Here is a 22,343-nt window from a genome sequence, read left to right as displayed (position 1 = left end):
GGGAGATGCAGAGTGTTCCGTGTCTGTCAGTAGTTACCCCGAAAGTCAGCTGATTCAAAAATATAGTGCAACTATATGGTAAGTGTTAAGCCAAACTTAGTACAAATTCCCCCACATTACACTTCTTCTAACCCTTTATATCCATTCTGAACTGACACCCATTTGTTCTCCTGTCAAATGCTCACAGGCTCCGACAACTCTTCACCCTTCTGCCACTCAGCACCATACATTCCCCCCCATTTCCTGTTGGTGATGGCAATGACATCTAGCATCCTGTGGACTTTGGACCCTAACACCTAATACCTGAACCAATTTGCACCCTAACTCCACTTTTACTTTGCCTCCTTACCCTTTCAAAGCACCTGACTGTGTTGCTAGTCATTTAAATCTCCAGTGTGGCAGAGTGACTGCTGTGAGGTGTGGTTTGATTTCCCCCGACTGTGCTGCACTAAAAGGAATCTGTGTGTATCTCACTTACACTCTGCATTTCTGAAGGATCTGGAATTGAAACTCCCAGCTAGAAATGTGGATCTCAGTACTAATGTTAAAATAAATAACCGGAGTGGAGTGTCAATCTGACTCCGATTAGCATTCCTTGGAATATTCAAACCATAGTTTCCTGTTAGGAAAATGCAGAGTGTGCAGAGCAAACAATGATGTGGATAGTTGTCTAACAGAGACATGATAGGCTGAGTGGCTTTCTATATTTCACACCTGTCTGATACTTCTAGTGCACTCATAGGTGATTCAAGTATGTATGATGTAGGAATCCTGAAATTGATAAATAGCCAAGGTTTTTTATTCCACTAATGAAACATGGGCCCTTAAAAGTAAATGGATACTCTTCTAATCCACAGTGCCATTGAATTGAAATTGTTCGGTGTGTTGCATTTTAACTTGGTTTATTTTTATTTCAGAAGTTCGATAAAGGACCACAGCTCCTGAATAATGTGCGAGGATGGGTCACTGAGGGTGGATTACTACAGATTACCAACAGACTCTTGCAGGCAGCTGACAAAGATGCCAGTGACTCTGAGATCATCTTCAATCTAATACAAGAAAAAGAAATCCCTAAATTTGGTAGTTAATGATTGATCTTGTAAACATTTCACCAAATATCTTTGAACTCTTGTACTTTTATATTCTAATACAGTTAATTTCATTCATACTGTCAAAATTCTCACGTCAGGACTCTTGAGTCATATTGATGCAATGAAAAGAGCTCTATTTCCTTTAATATGTACTCAAAAATAAAGCTTTATAGCCATATATTAGACATAATCATTATATTGAAACTTGCATGTACTTTCTCACTGAACATTGCTCTTTTCTATCGAAGAATTCTTATTTCTGATGATCCGTTATCTTAAATAGTTGTTCATATCTGCTTCAATATCTCTTGCAATCATTAAATATGTGTTGGTGATCTAATGTAGCATCCTTCAGATATTAAAGGAGGAAGTTATTGCAGATGCTGGAATCTCTACTGAAAACAACAGTAAGGATCACAGTGGGTCAGACAGCACCTATAGAGAGAGAGCAAGCTAATGTTTTGAGTCTAGATGACTCTTCATCAGAGCTGATGTGAAGTGTGGAGGGAGTAGCATTTATTTATTTAGTTATTTATAACTAATTAGGGGTGGGGGGGTCTGTGGGGGTGGTGGCGTGTAGAGTACTGTTTTAGAAAAGATGTTGATTGTTCAGGTTAAGTGATCAAAATGTGAAAATGGCAGAATAATGATGTTTATGACCGTTAAATGTTAAAGAGCAGGCAGTCCCATTGGGGTGGGAGAAGGGGAAGGGAACAAGGAAGAGGACATGGTGACAGAGAATGTAACCAGTAAAGCTAAAAGGTAGGGAAGAAATGGGAGTTGCTTCACAATTTGAAGGCTTTTTTCTAGCATAATTATATAACTAGTCTGGATGTCCATTTTGTGGCCCAAATTGGTGCCAACAAAATGGGTTGAGTTCCTGCACTGACTGAGGTTACCATGAAGGACTCTCCTTCTCAACGTCTTCCCTCTGGTTAAACCACCAGTTCTCTCTCTCACTCTCACACTCTCACTCTCACTCTCACTCTCTCTCACTCTCTCACACATCAGGTAATTTCAAGAAGAGGGTGAGAAGTATTTAAAATGCTACTGCCAGGGTTGTGAAAATTCTTGTTTTGAATTTGTACTTGACTTGAAGGGCAAGACAGGAAGTGAACCACCTTTCCTACTTTCAGTCAGGTACAAGGACTTATTCCACTGATGGCATTCTCATCCATGTAGCCATTAAATGGTATATTTCAATCAAGTTCAGTTCTGTGCAGATGTACAGATTCAAATTTTGTGCTTGTCTGGTGCTTCCAGTAGTGCCTGTTATACAGAGCATATTTCATGTTAAGTTGCTGTGCATTTACTGTTACTTTAATTGTCAATAGGTGATGTGATCCTTTTGGTCCCAATGCCAGCTGATGGCCCAGCAGATGGGTGGCAGAGACTGCCTGATGGAAAAACAGCTACTGTGACAAACTCATTTAGTCAGCAAGATCTTAATGATGGCATTGTATGGTATCAACACTCAGGGGTAACTTCTGCAGAGGATTCATTCAGGTTTCAGGTACTGTCATTCAGGGTCTAGTATAAAGTGTTCTTAAGTTGCTTTGAAACTGCTGTATTGCATTGCTTGGCATCCAATTAATTGGTCTCACAGACCTATCTATCACCTACAATAGACATTTTGGAGGGACACTGAAGGATACTAACATTGTATCATGGTATAAAAAGAGGGAAAGAAATACTCCAAATAACTACAGGACAGATACAGAAATAGAATTTTCTGAAGGAACTCAGTAGGTCTGGGAGCATCTGCAGAAAGAAAACAGAGTCAATGTTTCAATTGCAGTGACCCTTCTTCAGAAGTGACATTGGTAATTGGCAAGCAATTGAAAAATAATAATTTTGAGAGAGCATAAATCGTAACTTGGAGAGACGAGGGGAATCAAGGGTAGTAGAAGTCAAAATATATTTGTTTAAGCAACCAGATTTCAGCAAGGCTTCTGGCAAGATTCCACAGGGTAGATGAAACAGGAAACAAGGATTCAAGGGATTGAAGCTTAAATAACAAGTTGAATCCACTTTGGTTAAGTGAAGAGTATTTTTGTGACTGAAGGAGTGTTTCCACTGGGGTTTTCAAGGTTTAGTTTTGGACCCTTTGCAATTTATCATTGTATAAAAATTATTCAGACTTGCATGTAGTGGGGCCTGATTCAAAAGTTTGTAGTTGTTATGAAAATTGGCCAATCATTGATAGTGAGGAAGAAGGCTACAGATTGCATTAACTTAGTAGAGCAAACAAGTAGCAAGTAGAAGTTATTCTGGAGAACTGTGAGGTAATTGAGGACTAACAAGGCAACAATTCATGTAATGGTAAGTTCCTAACAAAAATAGAGGAACAGAAACACCTCAGACTGCATAATACAGATCACTGAAGATAGTCAGGCATAGTTAGGGTGATTAAAAAGGCATTTGGGATGGTTTCCTTTACTGATTGAAGACTAGGACCTAAAGAGGAGGAGGCTTCTAGGAATCGTACAAAATATTTGTTAAACCATAGCTTATGGGTGCTGCTGGGAGAACTGCATATAGCTTTGGCACTAAATTCCAAGAAAGATGATATCACACTGGAGACCACATAGAAAAGATTTACAAGGATATGGCAAGGAATGGAGAATTTTAGCTGAAAGGAAAGATTGGGTAGTCAGAGTTTATTTGAAACTGAGGAGGCTGAGGGGATTTTAAGTAAGGCATATGAAATTAAGGACCGAGACAAAGTGGATAAAGAAGACATTTTTCCCTTTAAATTGTAGAGTTAAAGTTGTTGGTGGATGGATTAGAGGGGGATTGAAGTGTGACTTTTTGTACATAGTGATGGAGCTCTCATATTCACTGCCTAATGGGATAGTAGATATCACCATTAAAATTTTTTAAACATTTGGATATTTACTTGAATTACTGTAACCTACAGGACTGAAAAAAAGCAAGGAAGGTGGAGTTAGGCTGATTAGCTTCTTTCCAGTTGGCACTGTGTTAGAGAAAGTGGCCTCTTTTTGTGGATTTTTTCATGTTAGCTCAGAATATCCCAAAGCATCTTATCACCAATGAAGTAGCTTTAAAACATTGCAATTGTTATAGTGCAAGAAATATGGCAGCTGCATTATGCTCAGCAAGCTTCCATAATCTGTAATGTTGATAATGGCAAGATCATCTGTGTTTTTCCACTGTTAATTAAGTGTAAATATTGGTCAAAAATCCAAGGATTTTGCCCCATCTTTTCTACAAGATAATGTTATGGGATCTCTCATTCACTTTTGTTATATTGATGGAGATTGATTTTGATGGCTAAGCTGAAAGTCCAACATTCCTTTTATCATCCACTTAATGACTACTTGCGCTCAAGCCTCTGATATGAAACTTGAATCTACAATCTTGTGACCTGGGGTGAGATACTACCAATTAAGCGATACCCATGTTTTGTTTTACAGTAATTCAGGCTCATATTAGCTTTATATCTGAGATTTTCTTTTAGTTAATTGTATTTGAATTCCCCAGCAGCCATTGTGGGATTTAAAGTCATGGATCTGAATCATCAGACCCAGTGTTAATGTTTCAGGTCAAATGGACCTTCCTCAGAACGGTCCTGAAACATTAACTCTGATTTCTCTCCATGGTAGCTTTGTGATTGTGTTACTGGATGAAGAATCCAGACACCAGGTCTAGTGATTCAGATCCATGACTTTAAAGCGCACAATGGCTGCCGGGGAATTCAAATACAGCTAACTAAAAGAAAATCTCAAATATAAAGCTAATATGAGCTATGTGACTCCTGAAATTCTACACAATGCTTTATTTTTGCGCAAGAGTGCTCCTTTCTGTTGACTGCTGTCACAGGCACGTTGCAAGAATGTAGACAGAAAACCGGCTTTGTAAGATATCAATAACACAAAGTATGTTGTAGAAAAGGAGGGAATGCAGCATGGATTCACTTAAGAGTGAAACCTTGGACTCACTTTGTCGAAGACTACTTGTACTAATTACAGCTTGGTTCACTGGACACACAAAGAGCAGATGCAACTAAATGCAGATTTTATTTTGGTCGACTATGAAACACATTGCACTTCTTTGGAGCAAGCCTTTTTAAAGTGTCACTTTCAGTGATACAATAATATCACCTAGTGAGGATGCCAAGAAAATAATTTCAGTCACATATTCTCTTTTTTTTTGGTTACAGGTTACAAATGGTGGCAGGAGCTATACTGGAACTGAAAGTCATATATTTGAAATTGGAATCTTACCAAAAAATGAAAATGGTCCACAGCTAGCTTCAAACATTATCACTCCTCTGCAAATAACAGTAAGCATTACCTTGTTGAGCTGGCACATCCCACCTGCCAACGTCCCTACTCCCAGCTCTGGCCACCACCACAACAACTCTTTATTATTATAAATGTAATGTAAATAAAAATGTGCTCTGATATTTAATCTATTATTAGGCTTGTTACTGTTAGTATGACTTATACCAATTTGATTTTTTGTATCTTGTCATGAAGTAGAACAAAAAGTATTACATTTGATCAACATGATAAATAATCATTTTGTGAAAAACCTTTGAATAATGTTTTCTCGCTAGGCACTTGAAGATCGGGTTACCATCATCCAGTCGACACAATTGTCGTTTGTAGATAGTGACACACCAAACCAGGATTTATTCTACAACATTACTGTTCCACTACCCCCAGAATATGGCAAGTATTGATGATCCATATAATGGGAAAGATTTCCTCTGTTCCTCATAAATAGATTTAATAGTTTGAAACATTATTTTTGAGAGAGAGGAAATCTTCCTTACTGTTGCTTTGAGATTGTTAATCAATTTGTCAAATGTGACAGTGAATGTAAACGTAAACAGATGCAAAAAATAATACTTTGTATGTAAAAACATAAAAGGATAATTGTCCAAAAGAAATTTTCTAAGACCTTAAGTTACTCATCATGCAATCTAATTAAATTTTGAATAGCTATTTTGTTTTCATATTTGTTCTCACGGTGTGAGTAATGTCAGAAAAACTGCATTTAATACACATCTGTATTAGCCTTACAGCAAAGTTGAATTTGACCACTTCAGGAGCTATCAGGACATTTGGCTCTCTAATGTCATAGGCCCTTTAACAAGCTCATTCAGCTTAATAGGCCATTTACTGGCAGTGAGAGCATTCCTTGTTTCCCTCAGCATCTTGTAGTACAGTGGTAGTGCATCATATCTTTGACCTGAAAGGCAAGGGGTTCAAGTCCCAACTCCTCTGGATTTTTGTCAAAACACATTTGAAAAGGCTGATTTAAAATATGAACAAAATGGTGGGGACTGAAACAGCAAATCCACATTTATGATGAGAAAATTGCTGGATTTTGAGAGGGCTACACGCAGGATAACCAAATTTATTTCCTTTAATGTAAGTAATCAAGCTCTCACTTTAAGACATCTCTTGTGGTGCAGTTGTAGTGTCCCTACCTCAGAGCCAGGAGGCCTGGCTTCAAGTCCCACCTGTTCCAGAGATGTATATCTGGACAAGTTGATTAAAATTATCTTTGGATCCAACCTCTGCCTCTGTAATTTTCTAATCTTATTTGCATTTGACCCTTTGAAAATATAGCAGCAGAGTCTTATCTAGGAAACTTCAATTGGAATTTTTTGTTAAATGTAAAATGACCTAGAAAGCAAACTGAAGGGAAGGTGGGATTCAGAATGATAAAGTGACAAAGTAAATGGAAGTCAGTTTTTTTTGAAAGCCTATAAAAATAGTTAAAATCTGAAGGTTTGAAAGTCAGTGTTTCCACACTCCCTCCCCTCCCCTCTCCATTCCAGTCTCTCTCAAAGGAAAAGTCAATAAGAAGCAAACATTGTTGAAAACTGGCCACCGGATCTGACCACTCCTCAGTGGAGAGGAAGCTGGCAGATCATGCAGTCTGGCAGTTCCAAAACTCTATCGCGGATGCTACATGGACTGCAAGGAGATTGAGGATAGACATTGGGTTGAGCTGCAGATTTGGACGCCAGTTGGGGAGTACAATGACAGCATCACATTTTTTCCTGCCGTTTTAACAATTTTGTTTTTATAAATTGCCTTCCCACTGTTTCGTGCTTCCACTGCTCAATCCATTATAGATGTAGAAGTAGATTAAATGCCTTAAGTGTACATTAATTGGCTAGTTAAGGATTTGAATAGTCTTCAGGGTGGCAGACAAGTGGGCATATTCTCAATGATATGCCGGGGAATTGATTTGGGGTTGACATATGGCAGTAGGCTATCCGTGCTTTCTATTTTTTGTGCACCCCCACTCCCCCATTGAAATCAGACCAGGGTTGAGGCATGAGATTCTACTCTTTAAGTTTTTAAGGTGAGGGAGCTTGTTTAGCGGTAGTTAAAATTTATCCTGTTAAATATTGACTTATATCTGAATGTGTAATCCCGAACATTATGGAGCATGTTTAGCAATTATCCAGCAGGAGGTATGGCAACTTTATGCCCTTCGTATACTGGAATATGGAATCTGACGGCAAGTTACCAGTATTGGGGAACTTTTGCAAGAGCAGGACAAAATGCACTGCAACTTCTGGATCTACATATGTATCTCTATTTGAGCAAATGCTAGTGGAGGCTGCCCAATTTACTTCATGATAAAAGCAAGCAATGTTAGCATCACTGTTATTCTACCCACTGACTCAAGGTGCACATATATCAGCACTACAATAGGTGGCCGATAGCTCATTTGTTTTTGTGTTGTATAAATATTGTGTTGTCTTCTTGCAGGCACTATTGAACACTCTGACAGCTCTTTGTTCCCAGTCACATTCTTCACTCAGGCTGACATTGACCATGGGAAGATTCTGTACCGTCCTCCAGGATCATTTTCACATGTGCAAGGCTTTTTCAAATTCTCTTTCACTGGTAAGAAAGATTCTGCAAGTTGTTTCATGGGATAATGTTAGTGCTACTTATTCTAAGACCTGTTGACCTTTATCGTCCACAATGTCGGTACAGCACATGTTTTGAGAGAAGGTATAACTTGCACAGTGTCGTAAGTGGTCAGGAGGAGCTCTGAACCTAACGGTTCTGTCAGCCATCTTATGATTCTACAATAAATGGTGTGTCTATTTTGTGGTAAGACATTCCAAGCAGTCTTTTCCAGGGTGATTCAAGTCACAGCTTACACATGACATAGTTTCTGATTCTAGGCTTTTAACATTAATGAGGAAACTATGTGAGCATAGAGTCGCAATTGAGTTTCCGTTATATTACTCCATGATCACTATGGTCATGTTTCTGCAAGGGAGGAATGTTAATAAAAGTTCATTACATGAGCACTTTCATTCACACTAATTACTGAAAGTATGTTTGACTAAAACAATGTTTGGTATTGAAGACTGTCAAAGAAAAGACTTTCTACTGAATTTGGTTGAGCATAAAGGGTCAATTGGACACAATTCACAAGATCAAAAACCTATATTTTGTCCATTCTCAGGATGAAAGAAAGCAAGTGGATGCCAGTACAGCCAGGACCCTTCCACCTCCTACCAAACAATTTTCATCTACACACTGACCAATGAAAACAAGCAGAATATCCACTACAGTATTAAGTTGCCATCTTTTTGTCTGTTCTGTCAGAAACTGTGCCTTAGCTCATTGTCTGCTCATGTTCCTTCCTGAGACATTTGTCATGACAGTTCTTTTGTCATCACTGGTTTTCCATTGTATCTCTGAGAAAGGAGGGCAATGAGGTGGTATCTGTCAAGTCTACCTCAGTGTGGGAATTGAACCCACATTTTTGATGTGGGTGTGAATCCCACACTAGCCATCTAGCATACAGAACTAATTAATCGTTTATTTTAAATTTACTGGATGAATTTTGTACCCATTGATGTGAGGAAAGTCAGTGCTGGGGAGCAGGATGTGTTTACATCTTGATCATGTCCAATCAGTCTCAATTAAGTCTAGTTATAGCACTATAAAAGTCACTTAACTTCTGAATTTTGCACACAAGCAGGACTACTCCCGGTAATTTTAATGTCTTAGAAAAAGGTAGAGATTACCTAAACTAATGATAGTTAACAAATATTACTTTCACATCATTAAAATCATAGAATCCCTACAGTGCAGATAAAGGCCATTCAGCCCATCAAGTCTGCATGACCCTCCAAAGACAATCTCTGTAACCCTGCATTTACCATAGCTGATCTACCTAGCCTGCACAACCTTGGACACTATGGGGCAATTCAGCATGGCCAGAACACTAAACCTGCACGTCTTTGAGACATGGGAAGAAACGTGAGCAGATATGGAGAGAATGTGCAAACTCCACATAGAGCCACTCAATGTTGGAATTGAACCCAGGTCCCTACCACTGATGGGCAGCAGTGCTAACCACTGAACCACTGTGCTGCCTGAGATGGATCTCAGAAGTGAAAGTCAGTTTCTAAATGACTGGATGTTTGAGCCGTCACGGTATAGATCCTGCAGGTAACTACTGTGTGGAGTTTGAACATTCTCCCCATATCTGCGTGGGTTTCCTCTGAGTGCCCTGGTTTCCTCCCACAGTCCAAAGATATGCAAGTTAGGTGAATTGGCCATGATAAATTGTCCATAGTGTTAGGCGTAGGGGAATGGGTCTGGGTGGGTTGCTCTTCGGAGGGTCGGTGTGGTCTTGTTGGGTCGAAGGGCCTGTTTCCACACTGTAGGGAATCTAATCTGTAGGGAATCTAATTATTGTGCTGATGTGCAGTATTTGTGTTTATCAATCTGTTAACTTCATGCAGTTCAATTTTTATGGTGTTCAGGCTGAAAACCATTGTTTGTACAGTCGTGAAGGTGGATTTATTTATTCCACTTCCAATAGTGGGCATCCTTAAACTATGTAATTTGAACCTGATTTCATTCTCCTAGGTCTGCCTGAATCAGTGAACTTCCTTTTCACAGGTATACCGTTCCTAAATATGAATCTTCCTCAAATTGGTTTGAGTGTATGGGTTTTTAACACCCTCACCCAAGTACTTACTGGTTGCTTTGAATGTGGTGTAATTGATTCCTAACACTCTTGTACCTAACAGAAAGCTTTGGCAATGGCTGTCAGATACTTATACAGGAGCAACTTTACTTACCTGCATGTCTCTGCATACTTCATCCCAAATCTCATATTTATACCAAATGACAGTTTTCTATGACTGTAACAATAAAATAACCACCAACTAAATTAAACCTACATTTCAAAAGTCGCACTTACTGGAAAACAAAAGTAGCACAATAATTCACACATCATACCCTCTGGCGTTTAATATATATTGGGTGGAATGGGAATTATTCTATAGGCATGTAATCTCCATTACTGTTAACATCTTCTCTGCATGGCTGTAAAAATCTGGGTTCCAAATAGCAACAATTTTATAAAAACCTTCTTTATTTCAGTGTTAGCTATGCTACTAATACTAAAATGTTCGATTTGTTTAAATGGTATTTGCATTTTACGGAAAAGAAAATTATTTTTAGACCCAAATAATTAAAGTGATCGCTAGAATTTTCTCTTTGACAAACTAAGCTCAGTACATCCATAGCTGAAGGATAGACTTGTCTTGACTTGCCCCTTTTTTGGGTCCACTCTTACTTCAATCTCATGTAAATTACATCTGCTAGCTGAAGAGAAGGGACAAATGACCTGTTTCCATAATAATTCCAGCATTGGCCTGTAATTGCGAAAGATCTACAAAGATAACATAAGGTTTCCTGTCTGGAAGTGTCACTTCTCACTTTGTGGGAAGGTACCATGGATGCTATGTATTGAGTTTACTAAGAGAAACTTGTGGTCATTTAATCTCTTCAGGTCTTAAAAAAAACCCTACGGAGATTTCTCACTGTTGACCCGAGCAAAAGGCAAAGGATTGAATTTTAGCTGTTTTCCCAGAGTCAGGATGGAGAAACAGCAGGGCCACCTGCCAATGAACAACACTTGATAGATTTAAAAGCTAATTGCAGAAGGCATCTAGGATCTTCCAGCTGGCCTCCAGGCTCCCCACGTGCAGGAGGGACAGAATTGCCTTGACTGCTGGGATTGCGCTGCAGGTCGTCTTATGGAGATGTTGCTTCCTCACAATTGGCAGTCAGTTTCTGTGCCTTTTTTTTTAGAAAAATGGAATCCATACAGTGTGAAAGCAGACCATTTGACCCATCGGGTCCACAGTGACCCTCTGAAGACTGTCCCACCCACAAGCAGTCACCCCAGGATGGAATTGAACCCAGGTCTCTGGCGCTCTGAGGCAGCAGTGCTAACTACTCAACCACCATACTGTCCAAATGTTAAATTTTAAGAAATTTGAGAGAGGATGCCTTAGATGCCATTGCATCCTGCTGCCATTTCCAGTTTTGAGAGCAGATCTGCTGTATAGAATTACATTGTGAACCTTCCTGTCCAATCGATCAATTTGGGGCAAATCCAATGAGTGACTGGTATATATGGTATCGGCTCCTGTCTCAAACTTGAGCCTGATGGCAGGGCCCTGAAGCATGTTCGGAAAAATTTGCTTTTGAGTTCAATATACTTAGTTCATGATTCTTCCACCCCAAGCCCAATGTACTTAACTTCTCGAACATCAAAAATAATTCCATTAGCTTACTTTATTTAATGTACTTCATCACTCTGATAAATCAGAACCACTCATGAAATACCAACTCTGACCTGTTTTGCAATTTACTCCCAAATAAAATATCGGAGAGCCCACCCTCACACATGAGAGGGTGGTGCCATTTTGTAAAGCATATATCACGTTACCATGGGTATTATACTGAATTTTCAAACTAAAATATTCAGTATATGACGACTGTTCTGTATTATTGACATCTGAAGCTCATTTATGTTTTACTTCAGAACACAAAGAGAGCATATCTATTTGGTGATGTCTGGAGCCTTACATTGTTTGTTTGCTTTGTGCAGTTTCTGATGGTAAACATACATCCCCAGAAATGGTATTTACCATTCATCTACTATCTACCAATCAGCAACCTCCTGTTTTTCAAATATCAGAGCCCTTTCTAGAGGTCAGCCAAGGAGGAAGAGCAACCATTGGTAAGACATTTGTTTTATTCAGTTGCCTGTTTGAATGTCTCTACTTCTGCCTGTTTAATATCTAGAATATTCAATTTCCAAACTCTGGGATGAGTTACATAATATTTATATTACTGTATACATCAGTGTTCCACATATATGTGTAGATTTGATGAATTCATACTTCCAGTGCAGTCCATTGCACTGTGTATTGGAAATTTTGGGCGTCAGTAGGCTTTGTAGGTTTTTAATCAATTTAAATTATGTTTATTACATTAAATCCTGTGGGATGCACTGACCTTTATGCCCAAATTCTCATGATGTACTTCCAGCATGTTGGCACGGTGGCTCAGTGGTTAGCACTGCTGCCTCACAGCACTGGAGACCCAGGTTCAATTCCAGCCTCAGCAACTGTCTGTGTGCAGTTTGGGCATTCTCCCCATGTCTGCATAGGTTTCCTCCGGCTGCTCTGGTTTCCTCCCACAGTTCAAACCTGTGCAGGTCAGGTAAATTGGTCATGCTAAATTGCCCATAGTGTTATTCAGAGGGAATTGGGTCTGGATGGGTTACTCTTTGGAGGGTCGGTGTGAACTTGTTGGGCTAAATGGCCTTAGTGTAGAGAATCTAATCTATATCAAGAGCAGAAATTCATATCATCTATCCTTTGGAAACACAAGTGAGCTGGCAGTGGTTTGTCTGAATCCATTTCAATCCCATGATGTCTGAGTTTAGAAACACAGTTTACATTATCCTCCACATACAGTTGGCAAATATGGAAACTTTATGTTTTAGCTTATAACTCTGGACAAGTTATTCTTCAGTACCAGCTCTGTTCTGTGTAGAAATCCCAAACAATTTACTTTTGGAATTGATGTGGTTACAGAAAGGGATATAGAATTTAATTTCTCGGCATTATGAAATTATGCTACAAATTATACGTAAGCATTTCATTTATTCTCTCTCACACGTGAGTAGGAGTTTCACCAGAATTTAATTAGATTTTCTTTGTTCCCCCTCTGATATGATATTCGATTGTGGGAACACTCTCATTGTTATTTGGTGCAGCTTCTCCACAAGCCCAGGGAACTGCCAAAGCTCATTTTATGTAGCACCTGCAGCTGTGTGAAATAGGAGGCTTCACTTCTATTAGTTAGACAGAATTTGAGGCCACATTTTCCGAATGGAGGTGAGAAGGAGAGTCGATCCTGTGTCATGATCCCACCTCCCATACCAGTCCACGGGGAAATGCAGTTTTCGTTGGGTTAAGGCTTTCACTTACCTAAAGATGAGTCTGACCTCATCAGAATACACCGAGAGTGATGGTGGGCCAAGTCCTGAGGCGGCAAGTTAAAACATCTGTCTCTGTTCCTGCCTGTTCCCAAATACATCAAACTCGTTCTTTCAATGGACTTAGCAACAAATATTGAGCTGCATTGGAAAACCCTCAACGCATTTATAAGGAAACTTCTGAAACAATTAAATTACCCCACCTCACTCCAAATCCCCATCGCAATCTTGGTTCAACCCTCCACTCATTTTCCATCCATTTCCACCCTCCATTCATTATCCTCTTTAAAAATGAATGAATTCACAAGTCCTACTCTTCAAATTGGAATGCTATCAAGAGGAATGGCTGGCACCTCCTTGGCCCAGTAATGCTACAGGGAGCAGCAGTGGCAACTGCTGAGTCCTCATCCAGGAGCAATGATGGAATCTGTAATGCAAGTCTGGAGCTAGTCAGGGAGGAGATAGTGATAAGAAGGCCATTAATTTAGTCAATGGTGTCAGTCGGCGCAAAGACCGCTTTGCACTACTTCAGTTGTTGCAGCAGAGGCAATGTGTATGGCATTCTTCCCTCACACCCCCACTCTCGCCATCTTCCTCAATTCTGTTACCAACATGATCTTTTTTCAGAATGACGTATAAAGTGAAAAGTTGTGGTCCCAACACTGAGCGTTGCAGAACACCACTTGTCACCGGATGCCATCCTGAGAAGGACCCTTTTATCCCCATTCTCTACTTTCTGCCAACAGCCAAGCTTCTATCCGTGCTAGTACCTTGCCTCTGATGCCATGGGCCCTTATCTTACTGAGTAGCCTCCTATGCGGCACCTTGTCCAAGTCCTTCTTGAAGTCCAGGTAGATAACATCCATTGGTTCGCTTTGGTTTAATCTGTTCATTACTTCCTGAAAGAATTCTAGCAGATTTTTCAGGCATGACCTCCCCTTGACGAAACCATGCTGATTTTGCCCTATTTTACCATACACTTCCAAGTATACGGAAATCTCATCCTTCACGATGGATTCCAGGATCTTACCCATGACCGAGATTAGGTTAATTGATCTGAAATTTTCCATCTTCTGTCTTACTCCCTCTTTAAACAGATGTGTCACGTTAGCCATTTTCCAGTCCTCCAGTCCTCATTATCACTAATGCCACCACTATCTCTTCAGCGCTCTCCCTTAGAACTCTGGGGTGCAGTCCATCTAGTTCAGGTGATATATCCATCTTAAGGCCATTCATTTTTTCTAGCACCTACTCAGCTCTGGCTCCTCATGCTTTTGATTTTTTGGGAAATTACTCATGTTTTCCACTTTGAAGACTGTCATGAAGTAATTATTCAGTTTCTCAACCATTTCTTTATTCCCCACTACTATTTCTCCTGCATCGGTTTCCAGTGGCCCAATGTCGACTTTTGCATCTCTTTTGCCCATTATATATCAAAAGAAACTCTTACAATCTTCCTTTATATTACTGCTATCTTACCCTCATATTTAATATTTTCTGTCCTTTTTTTGCCCTCTGTTAATTTTGTAAGCTTCCCAATCCTCTGGATTCCCACTGTTTTTCGCTATTTTATATGCTTTTTATTGGCTTTTATGCTATCCCTGACTTTCCTAGTCAGCCATAGTTGCCTCATCCTCCCTATACCACACTTCTTTTTCCTTGGGATGAATCTCTGCTGGGTCTCCTGAATTACTCCGAGATAGCCCTGCCATTGGTGTTCCACTGACTTTCCTGCTCAGCTCTTCTCCCAGTCAATTCTACCCACCTCCTCCCTCATGCCTCTGTAGTTGCCTTTATTCAGCTGAAATATCGTTACCTCTGACTCTGTCTTCTCTCTCAAATTGCAGAATAAATTCAATCATATTATGATCACTGCTTCCTAAGGGTTCCTTCACCTTACGTTCCCTTATCAAGTCTGCATCATTTCACAACACTAAATCCAGTACAACCAGTTCCCTGGTGGCCTCCAGAAGAAGCTGCTGCAAAAAGTCATCTTGTAGACATTCCAGAAATTCCTTTTCCAGTCAATCACCACCAACCTGATTTTTGCAGTCCACCTGCATATTGAAATGTCCCATGATCACTGTGACTTTGCCTTTCCTAGATACCTTTTCTGTCTCCTGTTGTATCTTGTGATCCAGCTCCTGACTGCTGTTTGGAGGAGTATACATGACTCCAACTATGGTTTTTTTTTAACCGTTGCGGTTCCTTAGTTCAACCCACACAGATTCTACACCATCTGACCCTACTTCATTTCTCATTTAATTTCATTTCTTAGTAATAAGAGAACCCCATCCCCTCTGCTCACCTGCCTATCTTTTCGATTGGATGTATATCCTTGAATATTCAGCTCCCAATTCTGATCCTGTTGCAACTACGACTCTGTGATGCCCACCTCGTCATTCCTGCCGACTTTGATCCTTGCCTTAACCTCATGAACCTAATTCCTTCTACTGCGTGCATTCAGATATAACACCTTGAGTCCTCTATTAACTGTCCCTCTTCTCATTGTCATTCATTTGTCCAGTTTACTTGAAGTTTTATTCCAACCCTATCCAGATACTCTGGCCTATTTGTTTCTGTGCTGGAGATTTTAATAGCCTCTCCTGATTTCTGCACTTTTATTTTCTCTTTTAATCTGGGTTTTCTAATTTCCCCTGTAACTGAATCCATCCCCATTTAGTTTAAGGCTGTGTGTACAACCCTCTGGTCCCATCTGATCAACATTCCGTTATACTCTAAGGTAGCCTTCTTCGCTGTCCACCACATCTCCAATTTTGGTCTCATTTACAAACGTATGAACCAAACCTCATTTTTTCACTTCCAAATCATTTATATAAATGATGAAAATTACTGGACCCAGCACCAATCCTCATGGCAGAATGCTGTCACAGGCCTTCAGTTTTTAACCACATTTTACAACTATCCTCTGTCTTCTACCTTTGAGCCAGTCCTGTATCTAATTATCTAGTTCTCCCTGTATTCCGTGTGATCTAACCTTGCGATATAGTACACTATGAGGAACCTTGTTGAATGTCTTACTGAAGTCCATATAGATCACGTCCACTGCTCTGCCCGCATCAATCCTCTTTATTACTTCTTCAAGATACTCAATCAAATTAGTGAGACGTGATTTCCCATACACAAAGCCATGTTGATTATCCCTGATCAGTCCTTGCCTTTCCAAATATGTATAAATCATGTCCCTCAGGATTCCCTCCAACAACTTGCCCACCACTGATGTCAGGCTCACCAATCTGTAGTTCCCTGGCTTCTCCTTACCACCTTCCTTAAACAGTGGCACCACGTTAGCCAACTTCTAAAATCCGGCACCTCAATGGCTATCAATGATACAAATATCTCAGCAAGGGGCCCAGCAATCACTTCCCGAGCTACCCACAGAGTTCTAGGGTGCACATGATCAGGTTCCGGGGATTCATCCACTTTTATGCGTTTTAAGACATCCAGCACCACCACCTCTGTAATATGGACATTTTCAAGATGTCGCTATTAGTTTTCCCACATTCTCTATCTTCCATATCCTTATCCACAACAAACACTGATGTAAAATACTAATTTAGTATTTCCCCCATCTCCTGCGGTTCCACACACAAATGCTATTGCTGACCTTTAAGGCACCCTATTCTCAGCCTAGTTATCCTTTTGTCCGTAATGTATTTGTAGAGTCCTTTTGGATTCTCCTTAACCCTATTTGCGAAGGTGTATCATGTCCCCTTTTTGCCTTCCTGACTTCCCTTGTGAGTATACTTCTACTGCCTTTATACTCTTGTCGGAATTCACTTGATCTCTCCTGTCTATACCTGACATATGCTTCCTTCCTTTTCTTAACCAAAACCTCAATTTCTCAAGACACCCAGCATTCCCTACACCTACTAGCCTTGCCTTTCACCTAACAGGAGCATCCTGTTTCTGGACTCTTGATATCTCATTTCTGAAGGCTTTCCAATTTCCAGCCATCCCTTTACCTGCGATCATCTGCCCCAACCAACTTTTGAAAGTTCTTGCTGAATATTGTCAAAAGTGGCCTTCCTCCAACTTAGAACTTTAATTTTTAGATCCCATCTACAGTATATCCTTTTCCATCACTATTGTAAAATTCGTAGAATTATGTTCACTGGCCCCAAAGTACTCTCCGTCTGACAGCTGCCCTACCTTATTTCTCAAGAGTTTCAAGTTTTGTACCTTCTCTAGTGGGTATGTCCACATACTGAACCAGAAAATGTTCTTCTACACACTGAACAAATACCTCTCCATCCAAGCCCTTAACACTATGGCAGTCCCAGTCTATGTTTGGAAAGTTAAAACCCCTACCAAAACCACCCTATTATTCTTACAGATAACAGAGATCTCCTTACAAATTTTCTTCTCAATTTCCCACTGACTATTGAGGTGTCTATGGTTCAATCCCATTAAAATGATCGTCCCTTTCTTATTTCTCATTTCCATCCAAATAAGTTCCCTGGATGTACTCCCGGAAATATCTTCCCTCAGTACAGCTATAATATTATCCCTAATCAAAAATGCCACGCCCCCTCCTCTCTTGCCTCCCTTTCTATCCTTCCTGTAGCACCTATATCCTGGAATATTAAGCTGCCAGTCCTGTCCGTTCCTGAGCCACGTGTCTGTAATCACTATGATATCCCGACCATGCACTGACTTCATCTGCCTTACCTTGTTAGGCCTCTTGTATTGAAATAAATGCAGTTTAAACTATCAGTTGTACCTTGTTCTCTGTGTTGTTCCTGTTTGTTTGACTCACTGTTTATTTTCCCAACTGTACCAGTCTCAGACTGATCTCTTACCTCACTATCTCTCTGGGTCCCACCTCTCCTTTACTAGTTTAAATCTTCCTGAGCAGCTCTGGCTAATCTCCCTCTACATTTTCCAAAAGACCACACTCGTTTGAGGTGGGCATAGCCACAGAGAGTGCTGCACTACCTGCCTCTCCTACCTTTCCTAGAGGACACCCATGTATCTGATGGTACCTTTGATTTTTCTCCTTCCCTGCAACTGCCATCTAATACATCCCCTAGCTCCTGTAAATTCCTCATTGCCTCTGACTGATTCTCTAACCGATCTATGTGATCCGATAGGATTCATAACCAAACACACTTGCTGCAGACATGATCATCAGTAACATGGAAACTCTCCTTAATCTCTCATATCTGACTGGAAGGGCACATCACTTCATTAAACACCATCTTTGCTCCTTAACAATCTACAGACCCAGAAAATTGTGCAGTCTTACTGCTCTAAAAACACTGCTCCAGGCTAGGTCTGTACCTATGTTTTGATATTTTCAATGCTTAATTAAGAGACAGATCTCAATAAAAACATAAAATCAAAAAAGAGTCCACTCTACTCAATATTGTACATTTACAAAAAAAAAGTAAGGTTATACTTTAAAACTAGCCACTTAACTGCTCGCCTGTTGTGAACTCCCCCACATATAGGGTTCACCAAAGTCAGCTGTGAATTTCGCTGGTTGTTTATCTTTCTTAGAATGAAGTCCGATGCCCAGAAACATTTGAACCCAGAGAGCAAAGGCAGATGCTACGCAGGTTACTGCTGGGGCTGACAGCAGTGTAGGTTTCTATCTCCATTCGAATCACTTCCCATGTGGTCACTGTCTTTGTGTCCCTTCCTCCTTTTTCACGCGCCGTTGTTTTGATTATCTTCCCCCCAGAGTTCCAAAAGAATGCTAAATGTAAAATTTGAGCTAGTATTGTGATGAATAAAGCTTGAGCAAAATCCAAGAGAAGCCACAATATGCACAGAAAACTATTTTCATGTAATTTGTCAAGTGATAAGCTACAGCAATTATGAAATCGAACATTGCTTTATTTCTGTGCTAAGGTTTGAGCCAGTTAGCGGTTCGTGATGCAGATACATATCCTGATGACCTTCTGTTCGAGCTATTGGAACCTCCCCAGTTTGGGGTACTGATTAAATCAGACAACAGACAGCCACTGGTAAAAGGTGAGTGGCAGTTATACCGCTATTTTCATTTCTCCAAAGGCAATATCTGCACCATGTCTGCAGTTTCTCTGGCTGAAGTCAACTAATTCAGCTTGCACCAAAGCTATGCAAATGTTTGCATGCAGGTGATTGAACGTTAAAGCCACAATTTACAAGTTTAAAAGTAGAAAGCAAAGTATAACTGGAAAGGATAAAAACTTGTACGCCATTAATCCTGGGAATGATGTTCTGTTTCTGATGATAATTCCTTGGATGAGCACAGTTGTCTGGTCTTTGAGTTGCATAGCCTAGTCAAATAAATTTGGTACAAACAGCTATGCAACAAAGTTGTGTTTACTCATTCCCAGCAAATCAGATCATTTTCAGATTGCTGCCTTTTTGGTAATTTGAATGAATGGATCCATTGATCCAGGAAAGTTTGGAAGACTCTCCAATGGGTCACAAATGCATATCATAGGTGTAAAGTTAAAAACTACCGCCTTCCTCTTTCTCAGCCCGTCCTTCAAATGTCACTTATTTTCGTTTATAACAAAGCCAGTCTTGCACGTTTACAGCATCTGAGTGCTGGATCCAATTTATTATCATTGTATTGTGGCCTATTAAGAACCAGGTTGAAATCAATTAATTTCACACAAAATCTTTACAACATATATTCACCCTGTTAATCTGAATGGGCTTGAAAATCTGGATGGTGGCAAATATTAATTTGAGCAGGCTTTGCAAAAAATAAAATGTTCATTTATTCAGTTAAAAATCACACAACACCAGGTTATAGTCCACTAGCTAATTGAAAGTACACTAGCTTTCGGAGTGACGCTCCTTCATCAGGTGATAATGGAGGGCTGAATCCTAACACAGAATTTATAGCAAAAATTTACACTGTGATGTAACTGAAATTATATATTGAAACATTGATTGTCTGTTAAGCCTTTCATCTGTTAGAATACAATGATAGTTTCACTTGTTTCATGTGTAAATCACAAAACCTTTTTTTAAAAAGTTGCATTCTTGGGTTAGCTGTTAACAATGGTGATAGCTAGACAATATGTTGAAGGTGTTGGCCCCCTCTGTTCTCTGTCTATGCCATGATGTTTAGATTGATTCTAATCTAAAAAGTGAGATAACAGAGTTTTACATAAATTCATGCAGTTTTTGAACTCAGTTCTACATGGATGCATGCAGTTTTTGAGCAAAGCACAATGTAACCCTGCAAGTACAAATTCACCCCACAAAATATGTGTGCATGTGGGTCTTTGTCTGTCTGTCTGGGTTGGGGGTTGTGAGTCTCTTAAGTCTGTGAGGGGGTGCATGTGTGAGTGTGGGAGTGTGTGTGGGTGTCTCTGTGCGTGTGTGTGTGTGTGTGTAGGAGTATCTGTGTGTGTGTGTGTATAGTGCAATGGTGGTCACCTGTAATGTGACATGAACGCAAGGTCCCGGTTGAGGCCCTCCCTATGGGTACCGAACTTAGCTATCAGCCTCTGCTCGGCCACTTTTCTCTGCTGCCCGTCCCGAAGTCCACCTTGGAGGATGGTCACCCGAAGGTCCGAGGCTGAATGTCCTGGACCACTGAAGTGTTCCCCAACTGGGAGGGAACCCTAAGTTCGGTACCCATAGGGAGGGCCTCAACCGGGACCTTGGGTTCATGTCACACTACAGGTGACCACCATTGCACTATACACACACATAGATACTCCTACACACATACACTCTTGCACACACACACAGGCACTCCTATACACACATGGACACAAGACGTACTCACAGACACCCACACACACCCTTACAGACACACACTCCCACACTCTCACATGCATCCCCTCACAGACCTAAGACACTCTGCACTCACTACACACATACACTTTCTCACACTCACAACCCCCAATCCAGACACACACGCACACACACACAGGCCCACATGCACACACATATTTTGTGGGGTGAATTTGTACTTGCAGGGTTACATTGTATTTTGCTCAAAAACTGCATGCATTCGTGTAGAACTCGGAATTCAAAAACTGCATGAATTTATGTAAAACTCCGTTATCTCACTTTTTAGATTAGAATCAATCTAAACATCATGGCATAGACAGAGAACACAGGTCTAGCTATCACCATTGTTAACAGCTAACCTGAGAATGCAACTTTTTAAAATAAAGGTTTTGTGATTTACACATGAAAGAAGTGAAACTCTCATTGTATTCTAACAGATGAAAGGCTTAACAGACAATCAATGTTTCAATATATAATTTCAGTTACATCACACTGTAAATGTTTGCTATAAATTCTGCGTTACGATCAAGCCCTCCACTATCACCTATGATGAAGGAGTGTCGCTCTGAAAGTGAGTGTGCTTCCAATTAAACCTGTTGGACTATAACCTGGTGTTGTGTGATATTTAACTTTGTACATCCCAGTCCCACACCGGCATCTCCAAATCATTTATTCAAATATGTAGCTGCCAGCCTCCTGGATTCCACCTTTTGGTATGGAAAATGATATGGCAGAGGACAAACTTACTTTTGTCGTTTTGGTTTATCGTTGAATTTTGAATTATTTGCTGAAATTTTTTTCTGTCTGTAATTTTCCTGATGTGGTTGGAAATGAGTGACTGTGTGGAGTTTTCATATTCCCCCTGTATCTGACAGGTTCTCCAGTTTCCATCCACAGTCCAGGGATGTGCAGGTTAGGTGAATTGGACATGCTAAATTATCCCGTTGTGTCCAGGGCTATGCAGGGTAGTTGGGTTAACGATGGTAAATGTGGGTTTATGGGGATAACGTTCAGAGAGTTCGTGCAGACCTGCAGTTCCTGCAGGCCATTTGGCCTCTATCTGCACTTGAGGGATTCTATGATTCTATCTCATTTAGTATTTAGGCTGAAATTATTAGTGGGAGGAATTTCATCCCAAAATGATACACCATTTGT

At 40.2% G+C, this 22,343-nt stretch overlaps 1 protein-coding gene across 2 annotated transcripts in view; it reads left to right on the top strand.

Moving 5' to 3' along the window:
• The window catches only part of fras1 (Fraser extracellular matrix complex subunit 1), a 439,192-nt gene that overhangs the window by 293,387 nt on the left and 123,462 nt on the right, over positions 1 to 22,343 (top strand). For both annotated transcript variants that reach the window (XM_060826343.1, XM_060826334.1), the window contains exons 30-37: positions 918 to 1,080; positions 2,426 to 2,604; positions 5,275 to 5,397; positions 5,674 to 5,788; positions 7,853 to 7,990; positions 9,983 to 10,015; positions 12,021 to 12,152; positions 19,296 to 19,418. In XM_060826343.1, the coding sequence (XP_060682326.1) occupies positions 918 to 1,080; positions 2,426 to 2,604; positions 5,275 to 5,397; positions 5,674 to 5,788; positions 7,853 to 7,990; positions 9,983 to 10,015; positions 12,021 to 12,152; positions 19,296 to 19,418 (1,006 nt within the window). The remainder of the gene's footprint in view (positions 1 to 917; positions 1,081 to 2,425; positions 2,605 to 5,274; positions 5,398 to 5,673; positions 5,789 to 7,852; positions 7,991 to 9,982; positions 10,016 to 12,020; positions 12,153 to 19,295; positions 19,419 to 22,343) is intronic.

The sequence above is a fragment of the Hemiscyllium ocellatum genome, chromosome 1 (genome assembly GCF_020745735.1).
Source record: "Hemiscyllium ocellatum isolate sHemOce1 chromosome 1, sHemOce1.pat.X.cur, whole genome shotgun sequence".
Taxonomy (NCBI): domain Eukaryota; kingdom Metazoa; phylum Chordata; class Chondrichthyes; order Orectolobiformes; family Hemiscylliidae; genus Hemiscyllium; species Hemiscyllium ocellatum.
This window is presented reverse-complemented; position numbering and strand designations above follow the sequence as displayed.